General features: G+C 35.7%; 1 protein-coding gene across 9 annotated transcripts in view; it reads right to left on the bottom strand.

Moving 5' to 3' along the window:
- Positions 1–25,930, bottom strand: part of LOC106086141 (cAMP-dependent protein kinase type II regulatory subunit) — a 73,077-nt gene that overhangs the window by 22,192 nt on the left and 24,955 nt on the right. For 3 of the 9 annotated variants that reach the window (XR_009398640.1, XR_009398639.1, XM_013250683.2), the window contains exon 1: positions 3,651–3,827. Coding sequence is in view for 7 of the 9 variants with exons in the window: in XM_013250683.2 (XP_013106137.1) it covers positions 3,651–3,825 (175 nt within the window). In the remaining 2 variants the exon portion in view is untranslated. Of the gene's footprint in view, positions 1–3,650; positions 3,837–4,303; positions 4,566–5,832; positions 6,013–6,052; positions 6,173–24,608; positions 24,851–25,930 lie in introns of those variants that run through there. The other 6 variants (XM_013250682.2, XM_013250681.2, XM_013250686.2 and 3 more) reach the window with 5 other exon arrangements.

The raw sequence follows: 25,930 nt of genomic DNA, 5'->3' as shown, positions 1-25,930 counted from the left end.
TTTTGACTAAGGGTTTACATTTTTGTGGAATTGCCAATATACTGGTTTTTCTCGTATTTTTACCAAATTTTACTCGTTTTCCCCTTTTTATGGGTTAATTGTTAGCATCATCGCCAATGAGCTTGGTGTCTTAGGATCATATTCCTTTTTTTCTTGGGCGGGCGAACGTAAGTTTCATAAATAAGATTAGAATTGAGTCTATAAATTTAATAACCAAATGAAGAGACTGTTTGTATGGGAGTTTTATCTCATACATATATAGAAAATATAAAGCATCAAGTACTTCATCTTTTTCGATAAACCCAAGGTAATAACAGCGTTAGATTTATGGGACGAGAAATAATATATATTTTATTGATCCTAACGTCATATTCAAAATATTTCCAATTTAAAAAAAAAACGATTAATTATTTAATAGAAAAAGATAACATTTTCAATCTCTTGTTTTTTGAAATTATTCGGACTCAAATAAAAAAATGATTAAATCAATTAATTTTTTAATTAAAAATGGCAAAAATTTCATCACAATCGCAACTGGAAAAAAGTTCAGTTTCAATTAAAAAAATTATTGAATAAAATTGAATTAGTTAAAAATTGCCTAAATTACAATTACTATCGTAATTGGAAAAAATTATGGATTTCATTAATTTTTTAATTGAAAAAGTTTTATTTTTCAATTCAATTTTTAATTGAAAAAGTTTTCGTAATATTTTTTTTAGTGTAGAACTGTCCAATGGTGCAAATTGGCCCATAAACATTTCATTAAGAAACAGGGGTAAACTTCTCACACATCAATGAGTGCTGTCCGATTTGAGTTTAAGCTCAATAATAAGGCACCATAAGTGCACAGAAAAAATGAAAAACATTGTTCAATTAAGAAATTGGTACATTCAATTCAAAAATTCGCTGAAAATTTACCTATAAACGAATTTGTATAATTGATTAATAAATGTGTATAATTGACTAAATAATTTGTATAATTGATTAAATAATATGTTCGCTGGTGTCGATTCGTCGAAAGAAGCGGTCCAAAAATACGAAACAACTGCATTTTGGGCACTGAAAACATCAATTTGTTGAGTCATCCGCCGTACAGTCCTGATGTGGCACCGAATGACATCTTTTTATTAACATACGTTAAAAATAAAATGACAGTTCAACGTTTTTCGACACCTGAAAAAGCGGTTGATGCGTTAATGGGGAATATTTTGAAAAACAATAAAGCGATTTTCGATGATTAATAATTGTTTTTGTGTTCTCTAATCCCGAAATATAAAAGTCACACCTTGTAGTTACCAAATGAATGCCACATTGCTTATTAAAAAATATGAGAAAAAAAGTTGGTTTCCGACGAGAATAAGAAAAACGTGTATGATTTTAACCTCTGATTAAAAAAATCATCTTTGGGCATCTCCGGGACTTTGGGCGGAATTTTTACATGGCAAAGTACCTCACAAATGTCGCCAGCATTAGGAGAGGATAACCACCGCTGAAAAATTTTCTGATGTTCCTGTCAGGATTCGAACCCAGGCGTTCAGCGTCATAGGCGGACATGCTAAACTATGCGCCACGGTGGCCTACCAATTAAAAAAAAAATTATAATTGTAAAGAAACCCGTGCATTTATTCTCAATTCGCAGAGGCCAGGCTGACCGATTTGAGAGCGGAAAATTTTTGCGATTTTCGTTTACCGAAATATTAATAAAAGTATAATTCGGTGGGGGGAAACCCCACCCCCAAAAACCGCCCAAAAATTACATGTTTACCGATTGGGGTAATATGGGTATCAAATGAAAGGTAATCGCAAAAATCACAAAAAACAAAATTTGAAAGAAATTTTTTCTAACCACCAGACAAAATTTCATAATTTTTTTTCTAAAGGTAACATAGTTATGAATGGTTTTCTAAAGGTAAAGTTGCAAAAAAATTTCTTCTAAAGACTACACTTTAATGATTTTTTTCTAAGGCCTACATTTCAGTGAAAAATTCTCTAAAGGCAAACTTATGCCTAACTTTAACCCTACCTCGAAAATATTTTTTAAAGCGAAAATTTCAATAAATTTTTTTGTGCTGCTGAAAACACAACATTTTGCATTTTGAAACACAACATTTTAGCTAAAACTTTTTTTAATTCCTTTTTAATTTTGCTTTTTTAATCTAAATTGAAAACTAAACCCATTGGTCATATCTGGACACAATTCCAGTAGGTAAGATTGAAAAGAGGGTGCGAATATTAATCCGCCCCTGCCACTACGGACATACACCTAAGCCAGTAATCGGCTTGTTGTGCGCTCTAAATACAAAAGAGTAACCTCGAAAAAGAAAATTAAGTCAGCTGTTAAGTTAAGCTGCTTACAAAATTCCTAATTGTTTTCCATACCACGCCCGTTAGTTGGTTAATGTCTGGTATTGTGTCCCCACCTAAGTGTCGGTGTCTGAAAGCCGCGAAGCCGGCTAATGCTGGAAATGCCCCAACGTCTCATCATCTTCTTCACAAGAAAAAATTGTATTGAAATTTTCTCAGAAGACAAAAATTCAATGAAAAAGTGTCAATTAATTTTTCTGTAGACAAAACTTTAATGCATTTTTTTCAAAATTTCAATGAAATATTGCCTAAAGATAAAATGTAAGCCTGGGCTTCTCAGAAATTATTTTTTTTTAATAAAGATTTCACTACATTTCAAATACATCGTATGAAACGGCACAAAAATTTTTCGAAAGACAAATTTCTATAAATATATCTTTAAACACCAAATTGAAAGATACAATTTTTCAGATTGTTAAAAAAATTATTAAAATATTCACAAACAAATATCTTCATGGAATTTTTTTCAAAATTTTTTCACTAAATATTGTGCCAAAAGACAACAATTTTTTAATTTTATCAAAACAAAAAAAAAAAATTAATTAAAAATTGTCTTTGTCATTGCAAGATGTGTATTTAACAAGAGGCGGAATGAACGAATACCACATTTTGCATACCAGGTATTTAATCTTACATTTGAAAGTCTTTTGAATGTTAAATGCTTGCAATTACTGCAACGAACCAGAGTACCTTTATGACCGCCAGATCAAACCGAGGACGCAAACTGATTCAGCCAAGATTTAACAGCCACATATTTGATAGACAGTTCGTTGAATACAGTAAACGCCCCTAGAATACACTTCCGTAAAATATTCACGTCATAGGCGATGATTCTAAATTCAAACGTGGTCCTTACAATTATTTTAAGCAAAAATTGTTCGTATATCTGGAAGTATTTCTATATTCGAACTAGTGCAATAAAATATTTATGAGCTGTAATATTATGCACCAATGTGAACCAGCACAGTAAAATATAAGATGCAATCTTGTTGTGCTGGGTGTTAAACATTTACACAAACGAAGCTAAGCAAAAAACTTTTTTAGTAGTCCATAACCTGATGTATCTCCCATATAAACCGAACTTCCGTTATGACTTCATGAGCCTCTAGATTGAATGTTTTTACTTCTAATAGACGTGATATAGCTTCTATTTATATAAACCGATCCCCCTATTTGAAAAAGCTATGTAAGATCTAAAGATTACTAAACATTGGACAACCCCTTAGTTTACCCACATGGAATGTAGTACAGGTGTTACAAGTAATAAAATTTACATTTTGGCTTACCAGCTAACAGAGATCCAGACACCTGGGACGTCATAATCGTAATAATTTGACAGGAACTACGTTGACACCACAAAGAGCCACCAAAGGTTTTTCTCCTCTGGATGACTAAATAATTATGAGTTTGCCTAAAATCACTATCAAAAATTGCAAAAGTCAAGTAAATGTCAAAATGCATTTGCACAACACAACAGGGAATGAAGAGCTTCAAAACATTGAACAGCAGCAGTTTGATAAACTTATAAAAATATGCCATGGGTAGTCCAAAGGACGCACTGATAGAGGAGAGCAAAGACTATATCAAAATATATTCCAAGTATAATTTGCTTCGAGTTTAAAAAGTTATATGCAGCAAAAAGAAAATGTAAGAATTGGTCCATACTTGCGGTTTCGAGTTTAAGAAGTTATATGCAGCAAAAAGAAAATTTAAGAATTAGTCCATAATTGCGGTTTTAGCAAGCAGTTCCAAATTTTACACAACCGTGGTGGCCGATTTCACCGTTCATTGGTCAGCCCCTGGACCCACTAGGAACACACAATGCATTTTATGTTGAAGTTATGTGTGTTATTTCGTTTGAAAGTTACAAAATTATTTCCAGGAATTTATTGATTTGGAACCAACCACCACTATGTGATTGCCGAAAAATGTTATCCACCTTTTCGGTGTCATATTGGCGAAGGAATCCTCCGTAAAAAAATGTTATGTAACGTCAAGCAAACAAGTATATGAAATTTTAAAGGCTTAGTACCGTACCGTAAATGTAGGTTCAATGTAATGTAAATGCTAAGAGGCAATTATGCTTATTACAAAACGCAGCATTTAATATGACAAACCAACAATAAATTGTATAGAATTGCACAAAGACATCATAGACCAGGATAAGCAATTACTCGACACATATTTTTCGTTTAGAAATTTGTTCAAGCGGACACAACAACAACATGTTGAATTTTTTTTTTTTTTTTTGCTCAATTTGATAAATCAGTTGCAAGTGTAATAACAAAAAGAAAAAAAAAACAGGCGGCACGTTCTCCTTCTCTTACGCTACAATAATTAGAGCACAAACAAGCCTTAAGTCTTCAGATCTACACATAAAAATTTCATATTATGATTTATTGTTCTTCTTCCTTTTCCTTCCTTTGAACACTGTGACAATAAAAAGAGGTCATGGGCGAAGGCATTCCATACGATTTGTACAAACACGCTCACACACACTTTCACCGGTTCTCAAGCCCACTTCCCTCTCACATTTGCAAAACCAATTACGAATTACAGAAATCTATAAGTAGGCGGAACATTGGTTATTAACCTATACCAAAGATCTACTCGGTGCACTTATTAGTTGGCTACCCAAGGTTCTATTATAATGACATTAATTGATATTGCCACGGCGAGAGGGCTTTTGTGCGAAATAATGAACGCGATTGTAGGTATTTACACAGTATTAAGAGATTGGGAGAAAGACGGCATTTGTTGGACGCGGTCTATGGCTTCAAATCGCACAAATTGCTGCAATCACTTGAAGATTATTTTTGAACGTCCGATTTAAAAATTGGTTAAAGAACTCGAAGAATCCTCTCCCAAAATTGTAGTTAATTGATTCAAAAAGTCATCCAATACCATATATGTATATACATATATATATATATATATATATTTTTTTTTTTTTTGTGTAACGTGGTCTGAAAAAATGTTGTTTCAACTGTTGTGTTATTGCAAACGGTGCCGATAAACGACAATTCTCGAAGAAAGACGTATAGACTCGATGCCATTCGTTAATACCTAAAATTTGTACGTAGAAAGATGGATAGTCTCGATGCGATTCGTTAATACCGAAAATTTGTACGCAGCTAATGGACAATATCCCAAAAGTTCTATCTAGATTTAATCCTGAATGATAGGAGCCTTTGTGTTGGTACGTCGTTCGTCCGCGCGCTTCGTTGACAACATGTAAGGCTTGTTATATTTAGAGTTGACTTCAAGTGGGCATCATGTCGTAGATATTAATAAATTTGTGTACATGTTGTGACACTAGAATACGCTAAACAACAACAACAACAACCACAACAACAGCAATAAAAAAAAAATAAAAAATATCTGTGTCATGTGAGCGAGCACATTCACAAGGAGATGATGATGGTACAATTATTTTGATTAAAACTTTTCACACAATCGACCACACACCTACACTGTAGACACAGACACACACACACGCACACACAAGATAGCACACTCTATAACAAACAATCGTTGTCCATGCATATTCCACGGAATTCAGTAGTCTCAAATATTTTTATGGCAAGAAATTCTAGATGGAGAACCAAATGATGCCTCCTGCCCAAAGTGGGAAACGTGTCGCACACGCACGCAATATACTTCACAAAGGGAGGATATATTTCGTTACTCTGTTTTTGTTCTTTTGGTATAGTTGTAAAAAAATTTTCAAAATATTTTTTTTTTATGATTTTTTAAGCCACAGCCGACGACAATCCGTTAACAGTAAGGAGAGATGATCTTAAGGCCAAGAGTGGCAAACGTTGACTAACCGTATATTTATGTTGGTTGTTAGATACAAAAACACACAAAAAGAGATGTAAAAGACAAAGACCCCCTAAATATATCCGACATCTATTCCGTGCACTCCTGTGTACAACAATACCCCCAACCAGCCAGTAGTTCATATTTAGACTTGTGGATTCAACAAGTCATCATTAACAGCTTATTGCACACAAAAATCGACTCAAAATATTCTGAAAGATACACACACACACACATACACTAACACACATCCATACGAATAAATATCTCTTATGAGGCTCACGGTGGCCAGCAGATTTATGGGAAGGCCTTAACAAAGGTTAGAGCATACAAAGTAGGCTGTCACAGAAAAATAAGTGTGCTTATCAGCAAACATTGTTTGCTGACTTTATATTAAACATTTTCCCCTCTAAACATTTTGCACATCTAAACGATTGTTAAGGCGTTTCTTATACAATAATTTGCAAGCGTTGTTCGTTTGACAGTGGAACTAAACACGAAACGTGCATGAGCTGTCTAAACCAGTGTTGCCAAAAAGATAATAGCTAAAAAATCACCCTTTAGTAGTTAATTTGTGTGCAATTGGAAATGATGAAACAATTCAAGGGCACTATATGCCCTTGAATTGTAAGAAATGATGAAACATTTAAACATTTTTGTAAGCGTTTATGCAATTGTTGGGTCATTCTAAACTTTTTACATTCAAAAACTGCAGAAAATGTTTGCTGTTTTAGCATTGCTGCCGTCCCATTTCCCGCAGACTTTCTGTTGTTTCAGCAAACATTTTTGCTGTTCTACTTAACAAATTTCTCTAAGTGTATAAACGATTTACATTTAAAAACAGCAGAAAATGTTTGCTGTTTTAGCATTACTGCCGTCCCATTTTCCGCAGACTTTCTGTTGTTTCAGCAAACATTTTTGCTATTCTACTAAACAAATTTCTCTGAGTGTATAAATATTGTAAAAGTTTAAGAAGTGAAATTCCAATTCGCTGATGACACGGCTTCATAGTAATGCAAGTCTTGGCCGTGTTTACACCAATATTCAAAATCCCTTAAATATTATTTCAATATAATGTAATCTGAGTGATTATAACATATTTTGTGCTATTGGTTCAATTTCTCAGATTCAGAACGCCGTACAAAATGTTATTTCTATTTGCGATTATAGAAGGTTAAAGAGATCAGCTGAAGGAGTTTTCGATCATTTTTTTTGCATCGGTAAACTTTCGATAGGAGCAGAAAATTTAATAGAATATATTCAATTGGCGATTGATAACTCAACGACTTCAAAAAATCGTACACCCAGAGAAATAAGTTTGCTGATATCAGCAAACATTGTCTGTTGAAATTCATATAATTTCAGTAGATATTTTGTCTGTTGTTATTTGAAATCGTTATGAAATAATGAAATTATAGAACAAATTTTCTATATACCCCTTATACTAAATGATAAGATGTTATTCACAAATCTTTTAATTATTTTTGACTTTTTATGGCTAATTTTTGCTATTTGAAATCAGCAGAAAATGTTTGCGTTTTAGCGAAAAATTACAGCTGTCCCATTTTCAGCAAAAATTTTTGCTGATTTTACTAACAAAATTCTTTGAGTGTAGTATGTCACTTAGACATAAAATATCTGATTGGCTCAATGAGAATGCAAAAACCGACTTCTAAAACTACGTTGAAGAGATCAGAATAATTTTCACATAGTCAACAAAAAAGAATAAGATAGCTTATTCGGAAGGAAAACAAGGATTCAAACACATTTCCAGAATGATTCGAAAGAAAATTTGAGATTCTTAAATGACACTTTAGAAAGAAGTTGTGAAAAGGACAAGAATTTTGTTGACAATACTGGCAATTCTTTAGTTAATGATCTCGAAAAAGCTGACGTAATAAACCAAAAATTTTGAAGTCAGTTCAGGACTTAAAACGAGCAATTCCAGCCAAACAATCCGATTATTTGAATTCCTTAGGAACATTGGATAACTACCAATGTTCATTTAAAGAGATTTAAATGTAAACATCGAATTTTTCATTGAATAAAAGTTGCGGACATGACAGAGTTCCTTCAAATGCAGTGAAGATATATACTAGTAGCAGTGCGCCGCACCAGGGTGATATATTTAATAGTATAGTTGATACAAAATATATTCGGACATTTTGAAAATCCATAAGGTTATTCCAATACCAAAGGGGGAAAACTCTGTCGATATAAATAACTTTTGGCTGATATCATCGTTACCTGTCGTGAATAACATTTTTGAGAGGATTATCGGACTCAGACAGGAAAGGTTGTGGAACCGAGGAAACATAGTTAATGCTCAAAATTATATGTGTAATTTTTTGGAAAAAGGCAACACTGGCGTTGTTGGCATATTCCTCGATTAATTGAAAGTCTTCGACACGATTTTAGGAGACCTGGGATATTAGGGAATTTGTCATGTGATGAATTAGAATTTTTGCTACTTATTGGGAGAATAGGAAACAATTTGTTCAGATACAGAGCTGGAAGAGTGAACTTTGCTTCAGTGGATTTTGGGGTATCCAAGGTAGTGGTTTAGGTCCCTTACTGTTCTGGATATACATACATAAATTATCTAAATAAATTACAATTGGCTGGCAAGTTACTTATGAACGTGATATTGCACTTGTATTTGAATACATGCGAATCAATAGACTTTTTATTAATCGGTCGAAAACGAAATTAGGACGCTTTCGTCCTCAAAGAATTTTTAACTCAGAGTTTAACATTGGAGTTGGCGGTCAAGAATTGGATATCTATTTACAATCAAATCTCACCTGGGACATATACATTAGACACCTGACACCTGACATCGAAACTGTCTTCCGTTATTGCTATATTGTTTAATTTTAGGTACGTCTCTGATCGCAATACGAAATTACTTGTTTGTCAACAACCTTATACATTTACAAATGCCTGAACAACATCGGTCATCATACAATAATACAGTAATACTCAAACTTAATGCATTTTCAATAAAGTAAAAAAAAAATATATGATGTAAATCTCTCAAGAAGTTGAATCGGAAGATGTGCTAACACACCACGTATTTGTAAATTTGTAACAGCAATCTCAATCTCAAATATGTTATGTATTGAAATAAATAGGTCGATTATGGATGACAACCTTAGTTGGATTGCGCTGTCAGTTGACAAATGTGCATTACGGATGACAATTTTCAACTGAAATTGCCAATGCCAGTTGATAAAATTGTCAGTGTTTGACCCCGATGTATCTAAAGTATTAGGGGCCAAAAGAAGCCCGTCAGTTATTTCCCTTTGTAAATATATACTTGGATATAAGGAAAAATTAACTAACCAAATTAATAATTACTTCTTCTTCTTCTACTTGCTTATTCCAAACTTTATCTTATGTACTCACTTGAATAGTACATATTCAATAAATACACTGGGGTCGAAAAATAATTGCTGAAATGTTAAGAGAAATTTCGACAATATCAAAATTTGAGCCGAAATGCGTTTACATATGCTGACAACAGCACTATTCTTAGACAAGCCTTAAATATCCTTGATTTAGCCGGCAAAATCAAGCAAAATTTTAGCATACATTTATGTTTATGGACAGCAAATGATTTTTTTTCTGATGCGTCGCATTTGAAATGAACGTAAATAATTATAAATAACCCCTAAATCATCGTTCTGTCATTCTCTTCGAGTTTCTGTCTCGTCAAAACGATATGGACAAAAGAAAGGCTGTTAATATTTTTGGGTCAAAAAATATTACATTAAAGAGTCTGAATGACTTTAATTATTACATCCGTAATCGTTGAAAGAAAAGCGCTTTACAAATCATTTCCATAGTCATTAAAGTTTTGCCATACTGTGGGGAGCTACACTTATTTTGGTGCTTTTGAGTTTTTTTTTCTGACATTCAAGTTAAACGTGGCAGTGGTTCTAGATAGGGACTTTTTCAAGCTCAAAAACATTTTCGGAGATTTGGGTGGAAAATTCACCACGAAAATGCTTCTTTGTATATGGCATTAGTGGTTAAATATAAGTTTTAACACAAAATGTTGAGATCCTGAAGTGACCACAATATTTTCCGGATTTAAATATTAACGAAAGTGTATGTACAGATTAAAGGCATTACTTATGGAATATGTTGCAGAATACCTAAATGACCCAAATATTTTACTTGTATTTATGACTTTGTTTTGTTTCTGTTTTATTGTACTTAATTATATAAAATATTTAAATATTTTTATTTTGAAATTAGACAAGTTTTAAACTTTTTTTTTAACTTTACGACCACTTTCTGCCAAAGTTAAAAAAGATTAAGATTAGTGTAGTTGCTTCAACAAAACGCGACGACTTTTTCAATTGGGAGTTATGGCCGGTCACCACTGAAGCTGCAGGCGCACGCATTAGCTTACAATGTTGAACAAATTCAGTGCCCGGTTCACAAGTAGTTGGTGATACAATGCAATTCTAATACAATGATACAATGCAGAGGGTCTAATACAACTCATTGTTTTAAATTTCGGCGCAATTGCGTTATAAATGCTCCTTTAATGGACCCAAGAACTTAAATTGTGACACCATCTGTACCATATTCAGCATGACTGTCAAGGTGTCTTATTACACACCTCACAGTTCCAAAATCGGAGAAATCGATCTGCACCATACTCCATAAGAATGTCGAAGGGCTTAATACTAGTTATTGCTCCAAATTTCAGCTAAAACATGTCGTAAATGCACTTTTTAAGCTCAAGACCATAAATCAAAAGATCGCTCTATATCAGCAATGCCCAAAATGAAAATGTGATTGTATGTGTAAAAAACGGGATAGGCATCGCTGGTCTTTATTTCAACTATATCAAAATGTGATCCAATTTGGCCCGTTCAAGAACATAACCTGCGTATGGAAAATAATGAATTTTTTGCAGATTTTAGCTCAATATCTCAAATTTTTAAGGCGTAAGTACAACTGGCTGACGGACATATACACGGATATCGTTAAATCGTCTTGAAATTTTACGATGATTGACAATATTTCTGAAATTGATATTTCAATCTATCTTTGACAAAAACTCAATAAAATGATATGGACCAAACATCTACAAATGTTTTAAATGCTTGTTTATAATTGTATGCATGCAAATGATTTCTTGTATACTAGAGCTGTAAGGCTCCAAACAATTTTTGAGTGACTTCCAATATTTTCGGAAGAGTACACAGCAATATTTGATTACAGTACTTGTTTTGATTGAAATTTTTTGGTACACATGAATACATGATAAAATGCTGCCCATTCGGAAAATCAAATAGCCCCATTGTGTGGGGCTTCTCTCCGAAATCTAAACCATATTATTTTGTCTTTTACTTAAGTTCCTTGGGCACGTGGAGCATGATAGCACAATCAATTTGGTTTGTCAAATATATATATAATTTTGTTCCACGGGCAGAAAGTGTGCCTGCTGATATTCAATAAAAAATTATTAAATTTTGAATGATTTCATGCAAAACGCTTGAAGTTCTTAACAAAAATTGAGGCATTTGCTACATATTATTAAAAAAATGGCAATATTAGGGCCTAATTTTTTATTTCAAGCATAAATATAATAGTAGTGCTTATTTTGTCTGCTGTTATTTAAATTCGTCTAAAAATTAGCAAATTGTAGACAGTTTAAAAAAATTGTATGTCGCATGCTTCTACAATTAAAAGTTGGAATATAAATCTTTTTTTTAATATTTATGACATTTTGAGCTTTTCTTAACTTTTTACTATTTAAAAACAGTAGAAAATGTTAGCAGTTTTAGCAAACGTTTTTGCTGTTTTCACTAACCAATTTCTCTGAGTGTAGATATGGAATAACCATGCATCTGAATATCTCGAAAACCAAGGGAGATACGTCAACATTTTTTGAAACTTTTGAAAATACTTATCTCCAAACCTTAGAAAAAGATCCTAACTCAAAAAAGTCAATAATGACGTATGGAACAAGATAGCATTAAGCCGACAAATTGATACTTTGATTTCACTATCCCACTCATTCTTCATTCATTGCATGTATTACCCTTACACACCACTCCTACATACATATATATATATATATACTGGAATTGACTCGAAGGCATTGCTCCTACTTTGTAAACAAAGTCTCAACAACGATGGCACTGATTAAAAAGGACGGTACTTTGCCAATACCGGCTGGTATTATTTTATTGACGTTATTGGCAAATATTTTAATACCATTTCGTATTTATTTAATGCCAGACAAAGTAGGCTATTAGGAATTGACGGCGTCGCATTTTTATTCTTGTCGTCGCGACAAAAGTGTAGCTTTGTACTTCAAAAAATATTAAGGTCACCATAAAATATTTGTTTCAATTTCATAAAATGTTTTAAATCGATTTGTGTGCGTAAAAACATGTTTAAATATTCGATAGCGGTGAAAAAGGTACAAACTCTAGGGACAAATACAAAGAATCGAGGTTGGTCACGGTGAACATTATTTTTTTTTATAATTATTTACATAAATAATCGAAATCAAATAAAATTAAAATTTTGTTTAATGGTCTTTTATTTTGGTTGGGTGATGAAAGGGGGTAAAATATTCAATAACGGTTTCATCCATACCATGCGATATTGATTTGTTGTTGAAATGAGCACGTATGGTACCTACTTTGCTCTGAGTGTGAAACCAAGAGAAAACATCAACGCTTGCGTAAAGGAGATTTTAATTTTGTGCACCACTGTGTTAAATAAAATATAGCAATGAAAGTCGAAACATTTCACTTATATTTCTACTTTCCACCCACTATGCTTGAGATCTTTAAATCCACTCCCATTCTAACTCATCCAAGTGTGGCATGCTATTTCTCATTATTTTCATTTTCTGTTATTATCTGGAGTAAACAAATGGTTTTTACAACGGTTTACTCAACTCTCACGCTCTCTCATTTTTCGCTATCTCAGGGTTGTTGTCGCTTAGAGGCATAACGGACATCTCTCACATCAATATGCCTGCCTACATAATATGAAATGTTGGGACTACAGTGATTTGGCCAAGTGTTCACTAACTCATTCGTATTTACAGCGGTCAAAAAAAGTATTCATCATTAGCAAAATTGATAATAAATTCACTTATTTTGGGTAATTGAAGAAAATTTAAAGTAAACAAATAATGCAGTTTTATGCAATAGTTTATTTTTCGTAATATGTTTTAAAATAAATTCAAAAAATAAATTTAATTAGCGCAAAAAATGCAATTTTATATAATAACACCAAAAACAGAACAAAAAAAGTATTCATCATTGATGTGCTATCATCAAAGTCAAATTCAAATATTATTTGGGAATCCCCCTTTTCTGTTTTATTTAGTAAAGGAGGCTTTGCCCTTGACAGCAAATATTTACAGCGGTCAAAAAAAGTATTCATCATTAGCAAAATTGATAATAAATTCACTTATTTTGGGTAATTGAAGAAAATTTAAAGTAAACAAATAATGCAGTTTTATGCAATAGTTTATTTTTCGTAATATGTTTTAAAATAAATTCAAAAAATAAATTTAATTAGCGCAAAAAATGCAATTTTATATAATAACACAAAAAACAGAACAAAAAAAGTATTCATCATTGATGTGCTATCATCAAAGTCAAATTCAAATATTATTTGGGAATCCCCCTTTTCTGTTTTATTTAGTAAAGGAGGCTTTGCCCTTGACAGCAAATATTTAATTTCATTGAAAATATAGTTTTTGTCAAAATGGGTCGTAAGCAAAACGAGGTTTCTGATGAGGTAAAAGTTTTGATAATAAAACACCACAGGAATGGTTTAACTCAAAAAACTATCAGTGAAATATTAAATAGACCACGATCTACTATACAATCCATCATCAGAAAGTGGACAGAAACGAAAACTGTTGACAATAAACCAAGATCTGGTCGACCAAAAGCACTTTCAGTTGGAGATGTGCGTTGGCTAGTGCGGCAAGTTCAGAAAACTCCGAAGACAAATGCGACCATTCTTCGTAAAAATACTATGGAATATTTAGGGAAGGAAGTTACTACACAAACAATTCGAAATACACTCAAAAGGCATAGTTACAGAGGAAGAACTGCACGTAAGAAGCCCTTTATAAATAAAATAAACCGAGTGAAAAGGCTAAACTTCGCAAAAATGTATGTAAAACAGCCCGAATCATTTTGGAAAACAGTCATTTTTGCAGACGAGAGCAAATTTAATCTTTTTGGGTGCGATGGAAAGGTCATAGTGTACAGAAAACCAAATACAGAGCTTGAAGAACGAAACACAGTTGCTACTGTAAAACATGGTGGAGGTGGTTTAATGGTTTGGGGGTGTATGGCGGCTTCAGGAGCGGGAAATCTTGAAATTATTAATGGAGTAATGGATCATAAGTATTACATTGACATTTTAAAGAGGAATTTAAAAGATAGTGCTGTAAAACTTGGGCTTGGTAATAACTTCAATATTATCAAGATAATGACCCCAAACATTCTGCTTTAAATACCAAGATGTGGATGCTGTATAACTGCCCCAAAGTCATTAAAACTCCTCCTCAAAGTCCCGACTTGAACCCAATTGAACATCTTTGGGAACATCTCGAACACAAATTGAGAACGCGCAATTTTTCGAGCAAGAGTCAAATGCAACAGGTGATAATGGAGGAAGGGACTAATATAGACCAAAATATAACCGCTAAATTAGTCCAATCGATGTCAAACCATTTAAAAGAAGTTATAAGACGCGGTGGTCGAATAACAAAGTATTAATTTTTTTAAATTATGTTATTTATTTTTTTGTTTTTTTGCAATGATGAATACTTTTTTTGTTTAATTTTTTGTGTTCAGCTGTAAAATGGCCCTTTTTGTTCCAATAAATACTATTTTTTTCTTTAAAAACAATGAAATTGTGTACATATATATCACACAAGCACTAATGCATCATTAGTTTAATATGTTTTTATTCCAATTGTCTTTTGTAGACTTATTAAAAAAAAAACATTGAATGATGAATACTTTTTTTGACCGCTGTAATTTCATTGAAAATATAGTTTTTGTCAAAATGGGTCGTAAGCAAAACGAGGTTTCTGATGAGGTAAAAGTTTTGATAATAAAACACCACAGGAATGGTTTAACTCAAAAAACTATCAGTGAAATATTAAATAGACCACGATCTACTATACAATCCATCATCAGAAAGTGGACAGAAACGAAAACTGTTAACAATAAACCAAGATCTGGTCGACCAAAAGCACTTTCAGTTGGAGATGTGCGTTGGCTAGTGCGGCAAGTTCAGAAAACTCCGAAGACAAATGCGACCATTCTTCGTAAAAACACTATGGAATATTTAAGGAAGGAAGTTACTACACAAACAATTCGAAATACACTCAAAAGGCATAGTTACAGAGGAAGAACTGCACGTAAGAAGCCCTTTATAAATAAAATAAACCGAGTGAAAAGGCTAAACTTCGCAAAAATGTATGTACAACAGCCCGAATCATTTTGGAAAACAGTCATTTTTGCAGACGAGAGCAAGTTTAATCTTTTTGGGTGCGATGGAAAGGTCATAGTGTACAGAAAACCAAATACAGAGCTTGAAGAACGAAACACAGTTGCTACTGTAAAACATGGTGGAGGTGGTTTAATGGTTTGGGAGTGTATGGCGGCTTCAGGAGCGGGAAATCTTGAAATTATTAATGGAGTAATGGATCATAAGTATTACATTGACATTTTAAAGAGGAATTTAAAAGATAGTGCTGTAAAACTTGGGCTTGGTAATAACTTTCAATATTATCAAGATAATGACCCCAAACATTCTGCTTTAAATACCAAGATGTGGATGCTGTATAACTGCCCCAAAGTCATTAAAACTCCTCCTCAAAGTCCCGACTTGAACCCAATTGAACATCTTTGGGAACATCTCGAACGCAAATTGAGAACGCGCAATTTTTCGAGCAAGAGTCAAATGCAACAGGTGATAATGGAGGAATGGACTAATATAGACCAAAATATAACCGCTAAATTAGTCCAATCGATGTCAAACCGTTTAAAAGAAGTTATAAGACGCGGTGGTCGAATAACAAAGTATTAATTTTTTTAAATTATGTTATTTATTTTTTTGTTTTTTTGCAATGATGAATACTTTTTTTGTTTAATTTTTTGTGTTCAGCTGTAAAATGGCCCTTTTTGTTCCAATAAATACTATTTTTTTCTTTAAAAACAATGAAATTGTGTACATATATATCACACAAACACTACTGCATCATTAGTTTAATATGTTTTTATTCCAATTGTCTTTTGTAGACTTATTAAAAAAAAAACATTGAATGATGAATACTTTTTTTGACCGCTGTACATACACAGCGTCTTTGATAGAGTTTAGTTATTGAAGTAGTAAGCTTTTATTTTGTTAAGAACTTTTAAGGCATTTTGTTTACCTTTTTCTAATAGAGATCATGCAACTTGTTGGCCCACCTCCCTCACAAAAAAGGCCCTTCGACAATGACTGCTTAAAACTTTTTGCCGTCGCTGGCAACGTCTATTTTCTGCCAAAAAAAAAAAAAAAAAGAATAGACACTCAGAGACTGGCTGAAATGAAGTGGTCTTTTATTAAAGTGGACAGACAACAAAAGCTGAAGCGACCTGTTACACAAAACAAAAGCATCCGGCATAGGATCCCATCAGAAATATGTAACGTGGGCAGAGCGAATGATGTGTTTTTGTTCCCTCGTTTCCATTTACACACACACACACGCTCACGAACACAGTCATATTGAGTGTTGACTGAGTGTCTGTTATGCGAATAAGTCGATAGCATTTATTGATGGACATTTAACTAATATTCAAAGACATGGGTGGACACCAACGTCAATATTGTTTTGTAGGACCTCTCCACTGATATCCATACTCCTCCTCCCTAACTGAGCCCTTGACCCTCAAGCTCAAGAAATAATATCGGAAAATCACTTTATATGGAGTAGAATCGTAGAAAAAACACGCCCAAATGCAATCTAAAGGAGCATGGTGAAGAACCCAGTTAGAAGCTTTAACTCAGAAGAGCTAGAGTGGGCTAGAAATAAAGACTGGCAATAGATTTTAAATACGGTGTGACTTAAATCATGGATTTCAGGCTTCCTAACTCGAATTAAAAACTTTCCCTTCTCCATATCATTGTTCTTATCAAAATCAATTAAAACACAAAAATTTCTTCCCAACATTTGGACAACTAAGTTAACCCATGTTTATTTTGGAAATGTTCAATACAATTTAATTCCAAAGTACATACCAGCATATATGTGTGTATGTCAAAAGTACAGCATCACCAAACTCAATCATTTGTGCCATAAAATTGAAACACTTTAAAGACAACCCATACCATCCCCTCCCAACCACATCTCTTAGCACAGAGGAAGTGCGGCCTCCTTCACCAACGTTGAAACCCACCGCTGTGTGGCCGTATACATGGGATAATGTTGTTAACAGGTCAAACGGAGAAATTACGTTAAGGACCTCCACCAGTGGCAGTATTGAGTTCTCGTTTTAAATACATCCTCATTTGTTGAATATAAAAATAGATACATGCATGACAAGGTATACATATAGAATTACAGGGGTGCATATACTCGCACTGTATATAAGTGGTTGTGTGTTAAAGGGGGCGGTCGGGGTGGGTTGCGTCGTTGGCCCAGTTCTTTAATAGCAAAATTCCAACATGTGACAGATAAATAGAACGTGCAGTAGTCAGTGGACAGGTAGTCATAATGCAAGGGTTGTTACCTTAGATTTCCTCATTTTACATCACAAAAAGTTTATGTTTAAGTTAATGCATGCTTCTATTACAATGTAAAACAAATAAAAAAAACGCAACATCGCAGATATAAATATCTTACGATCGGATATATATCGTATTCTGCTCCAAATTTTAGCTAAATCGGATAAAATATGCGACAAAAAGCCCTTCCCGCGAAAATCATGTAATCGAAATTTTGTTCTATTTTCTTTTTTTGATTGATATCGAATTACGTCAGTTCTCCAAATATCGGAACTGTACCATATACCGTCACAGAATTGAGAGCGAAAATGATTTTGGTGTTATGCGAAATCCGACAGACTCTATTCTTCGTCAGAACACAAACAAAAGTCAAACAACAACACTCAACAACGTCAACAGCATTGAAGCCAATCCCATAGCAGCCCGTTGTACGCACCGGAATGATCCAATGGAATTTTTCATCGGCAAGGGCTGCTGTCTCAGTGTACGTGTTCGTCTTTTTTCGTCATGGGGGAGACACATCCCGGAGTGCCTTCTCCGCACGCTGCTGGTCCGTGCCGATATTGAAAAGAAAGACCCTGATTCTGTTCGGTTTGCCAGAACCGCCTCCATCATCGGTCGGTGTCGGTGAGGTGTAACCAGTGCATGGAGTGGGTACATTTCCGATCTTGCTCTGGCCTTACATCACTACGGGAGTATGTCAAACTGAATATGTGGCAAGGTGCTGTGCGAACATAGACAGCAGTGGGTCACAAACGTCGTCGTCGTCGCTTTCTGCGTCCTCGTCATCAGACTATGTGACCCCCCGGAACTCTCCCGTGCGGCAATATACGCAACAGCAGCATTCCAGACCCAATTTTGCCAAGCTAGTGCCGGGAAGTGTATCATTTTTGCAACTCAACTGTAACGGTTTTCGTGGCAAGATCGACGAGATTGTGGATTTTATGAATCGGGAGAACATATTGATCGCCTGCGCTGGCGCTAGTGCCCCCTACATAGAGTGCATGGGGATAGCAGTCAGGTCCGGTACTGCCGAGTTAGAGCTATACAACGTCTACATACTGCTGGTTGATAGCAGTGTCCCAATTAATGGCTAAGCTTACAACCCCGACATAAGTGGGTTACTATGTGGCCATAATCGTCTATGGGGCTTTAATGCGCATCACATTTCATGGCATTCTCCCCTAGGTAATGACCAGCGTGGCATGGCTTTGGCAGAGCTGATTGAAGGCTCCACGATTTGCACGATGAATGAGGATGCCGCCACTAAGATTACGAGGAGGTGCAGCAGCTCGCCAGACATTTACATTGCATCCCCTGATCTCCTGAGTGACGTATCCTGGCAAGCCGTAATCTCTTTGGCGTCAGACCAACTCCCCATAATTCTCACCATCGACCGACCACCCGACTTCTTAACCTCTGAGCGTCGGAAGTTTATCAACCAGAATATGGTCGATTGGGCTGGCGTCAGAGAGTACACGCCGCTTCAGTAAAGTGACACCCCCTCAGATGTGCTAGTTGCCGAGAGAAAATTCCGAGAGGAAATACCCGCCGGTCGAATACCCCAAATGCGGCCCAATTTCCCGGCGCAGGCAGTAGTACACACAGAAGACGAGCGTGATGGGATTCGTTGTAGGGATCAGCGAGCTGAATCTGGAAATAAATGGGGTAGTAAACGAACATAGGCAGAATTTGTGGCTGGAACACTTGGAGCAATGTGGTCTACTGTTAAGTCACTCTCGAACCCCGGTAGACGGGATGACAGGACCTCAGTCACTTTGGGCGAAGTAACCTTGACTGATCCGAAGAGATGCGCCAGGTTGTTCAATCGTCATTTTACTGTGCATCCCGAGAGTGACAGGGCAAGGAGGAGAGCCATTCGTCGTATCCGTGGTCTCCGAGCTGATAGGCAGCCATCGCAATTTCACGAAGTTGCGAAATCATCCAAGGCGTTGGGCCCCGACGGAATCTCTACATTGATGTTGACGAATCTGGATTTACCTTAAGTTGAGTACCCTACTACGGTCCGCAACCTGTTTTTGAACACTCTTATAGTTCCCGATGTCTGGAAAATGGACAGTGTGATCCCGCCGCTACTGAAGCCTGGAAAGGACCCGAGATTGGGGGAGTCGTATTGATCGATCTTTCTTCTCTCACCAGTAGCAAAAACGCTTCAAGTATTACTCCTCCCATCGCCAACACGTCCTTCCAACCAGGCCGAAAATGCAGGGTCGCGAATTATCTGTGTGGTCGCCAGTCATTTATGAAATTTAGGGATAAGAAGTCGAAACACCGTAGAGTGAAACAGGGAGTTCCCCAAGGCGGGGTGATATCTCCGGCACTATTTAACCTCTACTTGGCGTCATATTTGACAGCTCTTACACATTCTCCCTACATGTCACAGCAATTTGCGATAAAGTCAAAAGTAGAAACAAGGTCCTCAGTCACTTGCTGGCAGCACTTGGGGTACAGACTAAGAAACCTTGTTGACCACGTACAAAGCAATTGGCCGGTCTGTGGTAAGTTGTCAACTTTGTGAGACGCAGTGGAATAATATTCAGACCTGCCAGAATGCCGCCCTCCGAACTGTGACGGGCAGTCTTCTCAGTTCTCATATGGACCACCTCCATCAGGAGACAGAAATCCTACCAGTGCGAAGACATAACTACATGCTGTCTAAGCAATACCTTTTGGGCTGTTTTCGCAGAGGCCATTCAAATCATCTTGTGGATGGATATCCACCGCCCATAAGGCTCAAGGTAGATCTTCATGATCTAGAGCGTGAGATTCAGCGCTACAAGAGAGAACCTCTAGATCAAGCGGCATATCAAGTAGGTCTAGACAGCATTCATGCAGGCACGGGAGCAGAAGCGGCAAATAGCTACCGGGTGAATGTAATCCTTGGAGAACGACCGCCTCTCATTGCACCTGAAGAAATTTACCTCAACCGGCAAGACATAGTAGTTCTGGCTTAGCTACGTTCAGGCAGATGCAGCCGCCTAAACTCCTACAGAGCAAGGATTGATGCCGACGTGCAAGATGAATGTCCCGATTGTAAGCAGGGACCACACGATACATGTCACCTGTTTAAATGCCCAGCCAGACCCACTCGACCATCTTAGTCGCAGAGTTCCTGGATCTTGACACTCAAACTGCTACAACAACAGCATTGAAGCAGAGTTGATTGGTGCCCATTGAATTGAGGCGAAATTTCTGACGCAGTGGCATGTCGCTACTATTTTGCTGATAGAACTCAGTACCACTTATACGAATGTATACGCAATTTACTCGTCACCATTTGATTGATGAGACGGATATTGTAATATGAACAGGAAAATTATTGTACATTTTGTAAGCTATCCAAATCAGTGTTTGGAACAAAAAAAATTTGTTCATAAATGTCTTTGGAACTTACAAAGATTCAAATCTAGATAATCATAAAACCAAAACCAATAAAGGTATGTTTCTAGTTTCTTAATATATTGTAGACAAATATCTTCTCAAAAGATTAGGTATAAATTTTGGCCACCTTTCTTGACGAAAATACCCAAAAGCCCATTCTGCAAAATCGACGTTTTAAGAACGCGAAGGGGTTTTCCAGTTTTTTTCCTAACAAAAATTTCAATATTGTACTCCACATATCTTCTATTAGAGTCGACATAAATTAAAACCTGCAAGAAAAGGCTAAAATCAGGCGCAGCCGACTATATAACACCCAACACCACCGCGTCTACCTACTACTTTTAATAAATAAATAGAACCTTTGTCTAAATCTTGTCGGAATTTAATTTTGTATACTTACAGAAATATCGAAAAGATTATCAAGATGTTTCTACAATAGGACTCAAGTTCTGGCTACCGCAGTTTTAAAGACAAATGTCAGCTATAAAAAAAATATATGGGAGCTATATATAAATCTAGGCACCCCGGTAACCGAGTTGATAGCGTGCTCAAATTACCCACCAGAAGCCTTGGTCTGTTGCAACTATGGTATCACAATGGCCTTAAAATTGTCTAAGTGAGTCTGTAAAGGACACTCTTACATATATTGGGACGTCAAATAAAATACTTCATGCAAAATTTGGTAAAGGTCGGACCAAAAGTGTGGATTCTAAAGACATACATTTTCTTTTTCGAGGTTACTTTTATTATTTAGAACGCACAACAAGCCGATTACTGGCTTAGGTACATGCCCATAGTGGCATGGGGCGGATTAAAATCCGCACCCTCGTTTCAACTAAACCTAACCTGACGTCTTTAAAGGTCAGAACGGATTTCGGGAGCTATATCTAAATCTGATGCGATTTTGACGAAATTTTGCACACATATTGGGACGTCAAAAAAAAACATTCCAGACCAAATTTTGTAAAGGTCAGACCATAGTGGCTTCCACAGTTTTAAAAGGTCATATCGGATGAAAGATATATATGAATCTATATCTGGACCGGTTTTTTCAAAATCAATAGCGTTCGTTCATGGACCAAAAAAGTGAATTGTGGACATTTTCATTTTAGTTAAATCGAATTAGGAAATGATTCCAAGCCGATCGGTATACGTATCGATGGCTCTAGCTCTTCTCCTTCTTAACGTTGCAAACAAATACCCTGTATCACAGTGGTGGTATAGGGTATAACAATTCAATTTAAAATGCATCTACGCTAAGTCCTTTTTATAAAATAGCCTACATTGAAAGCACCTTTATCTGCGGTTTTCTTTATATATAAAGGGTGTTTTTTAAGATATATAGGAAAGTTTTCAAAAAACACATAATTGATGAGTTTTATGCGTTTTTTTTAATGCATGAAATGGCTGAAATCTTTATTTGAATCGCTTGTATTGTACGTCCCATATAATTTGATGTTTGAAGATTATTTCATGCAAATGTTGACCGCGACTGCGTCCATCCGCTTAGTCCAGTTTTGGCATACTTTATCCAACATTTCGGCCGGTATCTCACGAATAAATGCTTCAATGTTGTCTTCCAATGGGTCAATTGAAGGGGGCTTGTCTGTATTGACATGAGCTTCAACAACCAAAAATTGTCTAAAGGCGTTAAATCGCACGATCTAGACGTCTAATTGACCAGTCCCGATCGTGAAATAAATTGTTCACCGAACTAGTCTCTCAATAAGTCTATTGTTACGCGTGCTTTGCGGCATGTGGCAGTCTTGTTAAAACCACATGTCATGCGAGTCAAGCTCTTGCATTTTGGGCAAAAAAAGTTGGATATCATCTCACGATAGCGCTCACCATTCACAGTTATGTTACGATTCGCATCATCTTTTAAGTACGGTCCAATGTTGCCACCAGACCACGCATTTTGATAATAAAATTCAATAATTTGCAAGCGTTGTTCGTTTGTAAATTATAGACCAAACTGAAGATGTTTGACAGTGAAACAAAACACGAAACGAGCGTGTGCTGTTTAAACCAGTGTTGTCAAAAGAGATAATAGCTAAAAAGTCACTTTTTATAACTACATAGTTTCAAACTATGGCATATTTGTTGCATGTACTGGGCGTTACATTTGTTAAAAACCACTACTTACAAAAGTTTTTTTTTAACATTTTCAACAAAAACTTTTATGTATCACATTTTTGAAGTGTTTTAAAGTATAAATCAAAAAAATGTCTGAGTTCGATAGGGCCTTTTGGACCATAGTTCAGTGCTTAAACTAGTGAATTTATTGTTGCAATACGAGACCTGGGTACGCATATAGAGAAAATAGTCGGGTAATAATTGAACCTAATCGGGAGATCCCTATATATGGCAGCTATATACCAATTGGTTCAGTACAACAACCATGCCCATTCAACAACTTAGCCGACAAATGTCAAAAAATTCAGCCCCATATCTCAATTTTTAAATGTGGCGTGATTACAACGGCAGGATGAAGGGAAAGACAGACATACGGAAATCATAAATCGTTGTAGTATTTTACGACGATAAAGAATGGATATTTCGATGTTTCAAACTGACTGCCAGAACGGATGTCGCCCCCGGCGTTTTATATTTCACGATTAGAGAACACAAAAACAAATATTAATCATCGAAAATCGCTTTATTGTTTTTCAAAATATTCCCCATTAAGATCTATACACTTTTGCATTCGTTTGAACTAATTGTCGAACCACTTTTGCCACGATAGGTCACATGACGATCTTGCAATATCAGTTGACGCACAGCATCAATGGTTATTGGAACAACAACTGAATTTGGACAACCTTCACGAAATTCGTCGTGGAGTGAACTACGACCTCGGTTGAATACCACCCATATCATCGATAAACACTGGTCCATGGTCTGGTCTGGATCGCCAAAACTTTCATTGAGTTCATCAATGCACAATGCACTGTTGTTGAGTCCACGTCGAAAATTGTAAAAAATAATCGCACGAATATGTAAACGATTTAATTCTATTTTTGGGCGAGATGAATCTTTTAAGTTGCTATAAACAACACAAATAGCGCTCGTATGTCAAAACGTTCTGAATACGTATAACCTCAAAAATGTCAAGCTTTACGATAGAGCTGTCAGTTGGCAGATTGCAACACAAGGATGGTCCAATCCCGATATATAAAAGGCAAACCTCGTATAAAAAAAAAAACAGAAGAACACTTGCAGATACAATTACTTACCATCGTCATCTTCCTGAGACATGACACTATCATCGACTGAACCACGATCATTATCACGACTGAAACTGGTTTGTCTGCGTGATTCCTGAAGTTTTGTAAAATACTCCACGGCGAAATCAACCACATCGCCCGGCTGTTCCAGCAGATAGGCAATGGAAAAATCCAAAAGAACTTCGCGCAGAGCATCTGGGACTTGGATGCGTTGTTTCTGTTCGTTTGACATTTTTACAGCTTATGATGACCTGAAAAGGCAATTAATTGTCAATCAGAAAAGTCACATTAAGAAAATAGTTTTGGGGGGAAAATAAAAATCACCGTTTGCACGTTTCAAAATGTTTAACCTTCTATATGATGGTAATATTGAACCTAACCCTACCGCATTCAGCATATACGCAATGTAGCAAATGTCTTCCTACGAGCGATTTTTTATGTAAAGATGCTGCGATGTTTAGTTATGGTGGTAAACTTTGCCACAGCGCGACATCTTTTTTTACCTGGGGAGAAGACTTCCTTGCTGGAACTTCTTCATCCATTCTGATAACATGACCTAGCCAACGCAGCCGTTGTATTTTGGTTCATTCGGCGCCTCTATTCTCCATTAACGCAAACTGGTCTGGGGGAGACCGGACCAGACCCGCCTCGAATTTATTTTTTAAAGACAACATTTCTTTAAAATTTTTTCCATTTTGAGAAGAAATCATTTGCCATTTTTTTTTTCAAATCAAATGCAACAAGACAATAAAGCGGATTTCAGAAATCTCACTCCTAAGACATTTTTAGACATTTTTTTCATTTGATTTTTGGGATTAAAAAATTGCCGACTTTCGAAAAGCCAAAATGAGCGCAAATGAAAAAATGTCATCAAAATACTGAAGCTAATTCACCGAAACTTTCAGCTCTGACTTTATGATAAAATATTACCCCTGATGGGTCAGTTCCTGCAAGCATAGCGACCACAATTTTCAACAAAAAAAAAAAAAATTGACATCCTTACCAATTTCACAGTAACCGAAGATTTTTGGAATTTTCAATTATGAACATTTGCTGATCTGAGACTGATCAGCAAAGTTTATATATTCTTGATCGTCTTGATATTCTAAGTCGACTTAACCATGTCCGTCCGTCTGTCCGCCTGTTGAAAGCAAATTAACAGCCAGTTTCATTAAGCAGAAAAACGACTAATCGGGTAAGTGGCAATGCGAAAGAAGACGTAAGCAATTTGCTCTGTAATCGGGTTTTACTATGGGTGTATTGGCGTCAATTATAAGAAGACAAGTGTCAAATACGCTCACTTGCATTTTGGCTTTCGTGAGCTGAAGAAA

The sequence above is a fragment of the Stomoxys calcitrans genome, chromosome 5 (genome assembly GCF_963082655.1).
Source record: "Stomoxys calcitrans chromosome 5, idStoCalc2.1, whole genome shotgun sequence".
Lineage (NCBI taxonomy): Eukaryota > Metazoa > Arthropoda > Insecta > Diptera > Muscidae > Stomoxys > Stomoxys calcitrans.
This window is presented reverse-complemented; position numbering and strand designations above follow the sequence as displayed.